Raw genomic sequence first — 4,763 nt, 5'->3', positions numbered from 1 at the left:
AGTGGTTCAGGAGGGTTTAAACTAGTATGGCAGGGGGGTGGGAACCTGAGCTATATACCGGTGGTGAGAGTTGATGGAGATGAGGCAATAGCAAGAGGTAGCGCAGCCAGTGGGAAGGAATTTCCTGGGAAAGGAACGAAGGGTTTCCAGTAGTCGGAGAGACTAGCAGCTCAGTACACAACCTCAGATTGAAGGAGCGACCCTTTAGAACTGAGGTGAGGAGCAATTCTTCAGCCAGAGGGTGGTTAATCTGTGGAACTCATTGCTGCAGAGGGCTGTGGAGGCCAAGTCATCGAGCATATTTAAGACAAAGATAGATCAGTTTGTGGGTGTGTGGGTGTGATCTAGAAACAGGGGGCACAGTTTTAGAAGTAGGGGCAAGTCATTTAGGAGTGATCACTCAAATGGTAGTAAATCTTTGGAATTCTCACCCCAGAGAGCTGTCATCGAGAATATTCAAGAGACAGATCAGTAGATTACTAGATACTAATTACAGCAACAGATATGAAGATAGTGCAGAAAAATTATGTTAAGGGAGATCATTAGCAATGGCAGTGTCTGCTTCTTTCACAAATGGTAATTAATGTTAGATTAATTGTTCAATATAAATCTGAGGTTAGTTAACAATATCTGTCCAAGGTATTCAGAGACATGTGGCAAGGGTGGGCATAAAGATTTAAATCACAGATCAGCAAGATGTCAGTCAATGACTGAACAGATATTTTCCAATCAACCTGGTCAGGGGTGTTAATACACAACTTCAGAACAGATGGGACTTGAATCTTGTGGTCTTCACTCAGATTTATGGACACTACCACTGCACCACAAGACAGCTTTAAGGACAGAATTGGTTGGGGTACTGAACAGCCTACACCTACTCTCATTTTTTTTCCAAAAACATGACAGCAGGATCTACTCAACAGTAATAATCAACAGGGAAATTTTAACCAATATATTGTTCTTGCATGGTCCAACATTGTTGAGACCAACCAATAGCTCTCACCCTGGTCAAACAAAACTGCACAACTCAACTTGAGAGCCTCCTGGCCCATCCTTTTTCATTCTCAGCTGTACTGCTATACAACTTACAAGAATATTTGGAACTCTAAATAAGACATAAAAAAGTATAAAATAATTGTTTAATGGGAAGTATTTATTAACTAAGGCAGCAGAATGGCACAGCAAGAGCATGCTAGGCCCATAACCCAGAAGTCATCCTCTGCCATTTGAGGGTGGGTTAACTTAGTTAGTTGGACAGCTGGTCTGCAGTACAAAGGGATGTCAACAGCATGGGTTAACCCTCCACACCAGCTGAGGTTACAATGAAGAATTCTCCTACTCAACCTCTCCCCTTACCTAAGGCATAGTGACCCTCTGGTTAAACCATCATAAGATCATAAGACAGAGGAGCAGAAATTAGGCCATTCAGCCACTGAGTCTGCTCCGCCATTCAATCATGGCTGATAAGCTTCTCAACCTTATTCTCCTGCTTTCTCCCCGTAACCCTTGATACTCAAGAACCTATCTATCTCAGTCTGAAATACACTCAATGACTAGTCCTCAGAGTATTCGGTGGCAATGAATTCCATAGATTTACCACTCTGATTGAAGAAATAACTCTTTATCTCCATTCTAAAAGGTCTTCCCTTTAATCTAAGGCTGTGCCCTCAGGTCCTGGTCTCTCTTACCAATGGAAACATCTTCCAAACATCTACTCTGTCCAGGCCATTCAGTATTCTGAATATTTCAATTAGATCTCCCCTCATCCTTCTAGACTTAATCGAGTGTAGATCCAGAGTTCTCAAACATTCCTTATATTTTAAGCTTTTCATTCCTGGGATCATTTTCATGAACCCCCTCTGAACACATTCCAGGGCCAGTGCATCCTTACTAGGATATGGGGCCCAAAACTGCACACAATATTCCATATGTGGTCTGACCAGTTTGGAGGGTTAACCAATGCAAGTTATTTATTTCTCTCTCTCTCTCACTCAGAGAACACCCCTATGAATTGGTAAAACTATGGCAACTTTACTTTCTTTTTTACATTCCATGAATTATCTGGATCAATGGTGAACTGTAACCACAGTGTGCAACCCTCCCTGCTACTCTGAAAGTTTATTTTCTAATGTAGCATCCCATAAGTAAGAACAGGAAAGCAATGATACTGTAGAGACCTGGAAATACCATTCCCGGGATAACCTGAGAAAATCCAGGAATTGGAGATTACACTTCAGGACTGTTAAACTGAGGAACATTATTAATAAATCTTTCACAATGCTTTTGTTTATTAGGTGTAAGACACTGATGAGTAAGAATGGACTCACTAACTGTTTAAAACCAACTGATCAGGAAACGAAAGGCCTATTCACTTTCCAGTTTTCATGGGAAAAACGGCATGGTGTGTGTGTGGAGGGGTTGGACAATCAGTGGAGGCTGAGTCAGGGCAAGGGCAGTTATGAAAGGAGAAGGAAATGATGAAACCTCTCGGAAGACAACCCACTAAAAATGGTCACCCTACAGTGGGTAAACAAGCAGAAAAATATGATCACAAACAACATGTTACGTTTAGCTTTAAGTTTAACAGTCAGGAGATTACTGAAATCATTATTAGTTGGCCTACCCAACTTCTTCATTTCTTACTTATTCATGCAGCTGGACACCTACATCCTCCTTTAAGAAAAAGTGCATCCCACTTACAATTTCCTATTATACTTGCAGTTAGATATTTCTCAGCACGAAATGTGAAAGACTTTTCAATGAAGTGACTCCCATCGGCGATGATTTGGCAGCCATTTTACAATGTTCCTTAAACAGACATGAGAGGACGAGGGACTATCAATTGAGGATGGATCTCCTTAGACACTAGGACTGGTTTAGTGAGCTGAAACTCTGAAAGCGCCTTCAACATCCACTAAAGCAACGGAGCGAGAGGCCGGGGCAAAGAATGAACGTCTCGCCACTTCCAAAGTTGCAGCAAAACCCTGCCATTAATCATCACTAGTTCCGTCTTCAAATAAATGATGGGGCCATTAGGTTGCACCGGCAATTATCTGCCTTTTACCGACAAAATCACTTCTGATGGTGGTGGAATGGGGAGAAATGAGAGAGGGAGAGAGAGAGGGGGAAAGAGGTACTATTCTGAGCAGAGAGTGAAAGACGCTAATGAGAACAAGCCAGGTTAATATACAGGGAAGATCCTACCATTTGAAAGTTAGATTTAACCATTCGGTAATTACGGTAATCCACAAAACCGATATCCCGATCTTTTTGCTGAGGAAGTAGGTGACGGGGAAATAAATAAAGAAGGAAGCTTTGGGGTCTCCGATCCAACTCATCCACAACAAACTCTTCTCAAAGCTGCCGAGCGTTTGCTGCAAACTCTCAGCGACCCGGACGCCGTGCATGTGGAGAGGCTCCATCGTTTCAGTGAAATCCAGTACAACCCAGGCAGATACCCCCGGAGGTCTCTCTCACTTCCCTGACCTACACCTTCTCCCAGCTCAATGACTCAAAAACACTTTGGCTCACTGTTTTTTTTTAGTGTCCGACAGCAAACCAATGAGGACAAACTTCATTCTCCATACGGCGCTTTCCAGTCAAAGCAGAAACCCCGAACCATTTGAAATGTCAGTCCTCTGACGCTGAAGTCGCTGTTGTTACCGACAGATGCACTCCTGAGTGTACAGACTGTTGGCAACCAAATCATGTGCTGTTTGAGGGCAAGATCTTGTTAAGTTGCGATGATCTAGATTAATAACATATTCCCATCAATGTTCGCATAAATAATCGTCTCATAAAAGCCATGAGGTGGGGGTGCCGATGTTGGACAGGAGCGGGCGAAGTTAAAAATCACACAACACCAGGTTGTAGTCCAACAGGTTTACTGGGAAGCACCAGCTTTCGGAGCGCTGCTCCTCCATCAGGTAACTTCAGAAGACAGAATTTAGAACAAAAGATTACAATGTAGTGCAACTGAAATGATTTATTGAACAAACCTAGATTGATGTTAAGTCTTTCATCTTTTAGAATGGGTTGCAGGTTTTGGGTCATTAAAATGTAAATCCCAGAACTTTTTTAAAGTCACATTCTCGAGACAACAAGATTTTGTTAAAAAAAAGTGACATCTCAGCTCAGCATTAAAGGTGTGAAGTTGGATACTGTCTGTATCCCAATCTTAAATCAGACTGGTTCTATTTTGAAAGCAGGAATTTACAAAATTTTGACTGCCTGCAGATTGTGTGCTTTTTGAGCAAAATAGAATGTATCTGCATATATAATTCTGCAAATGCAAATTCATCCCATAGACTTATATGTGTGTGGGCATCCATGTGAGAGAGAGAGAGAAAGAGAGAGTGTGTACATGAGAGTGTGCGCGCATGAGTGCGCATGAGAGAGTGTGTGCATATGCTTGGTAAAGTGTGTCTGAGTGTGATGGGGTATGAGCCTGTGAGAGGGTGTGTGTGTGGGTATGAGTGCATGGGGTGTATGTGTGTTTGTATGAGAGAGCGTCTGTATGAGAGAGGGTCATGTATGTAAGTGTGTGAGTATGTAAGAGTGTGTGTGTGTCAGAGAGAATGTATAGTGTAGTGGGGTTACCTATAGTTTGACATGAACCCAAGGTCCTGGTTGAGACCATCCTCTTGGGTTTCGAACTTGGCTATCAACGTCTGCTTGGCCACTCTGTGTGATTGCGTATCCCAAAGTCTGCCTTGGAAAATGGTTACCCAAAGATCTGAGGCTGAATGTCCCTGACCGCTGAA

At 42.6% G+C, this 4,763-nt stretch overlaps 1 protein-coding gene across 1 annotated transcript in view; it reads right to left on the bottom strand.

The window, feature by feature from the left end:
* The window catches only part of g6pc3 (glucose-6-phosphatase catalytic subunit 3), a 40,800-nt gene extending 37,185 nt beyond the window's left edge, over positions 1-3,615 (bottom strand). The window contains exon 1 of the mRNA XM_043675099.1: positions 3,205-3,615. Within this exon, the coding sequence (XP_043531034.1) occupies positions 3,205-3,422 (218 nt within the window). The 5' untranslated portion in view covers positions 3,423-3,615. The remainder of the gene's footprint in view (positions 1-3,204) is intronic.
* Between the last annotated feature and the right edge of the window lie 1,148 nt (positions 3,616-4,763).

The sequence above is a fragment of the Chiloscyllium plagiosum genome, chromosome 33 (assembly GCF_004010195.1).
Source record: "Chiloscyllium plagiosum isolate BGI_BamShark_2017 chromosome 33, ASM401019v2, whole genome shotgun sequence".
Lineage (NCBI taxonomy): Eukaryota > Metazoa > Chordata > Chondrichthyes > Orectolobiformes > Hemiscylliidae > Chiloscyllium > Chiloscyllium plagiosum.
The sequence above is the reverse complement of the archived record's forward strand: the minus strand, read 5'-3'. Positions and strand labels throughout refer to the sequence as shown.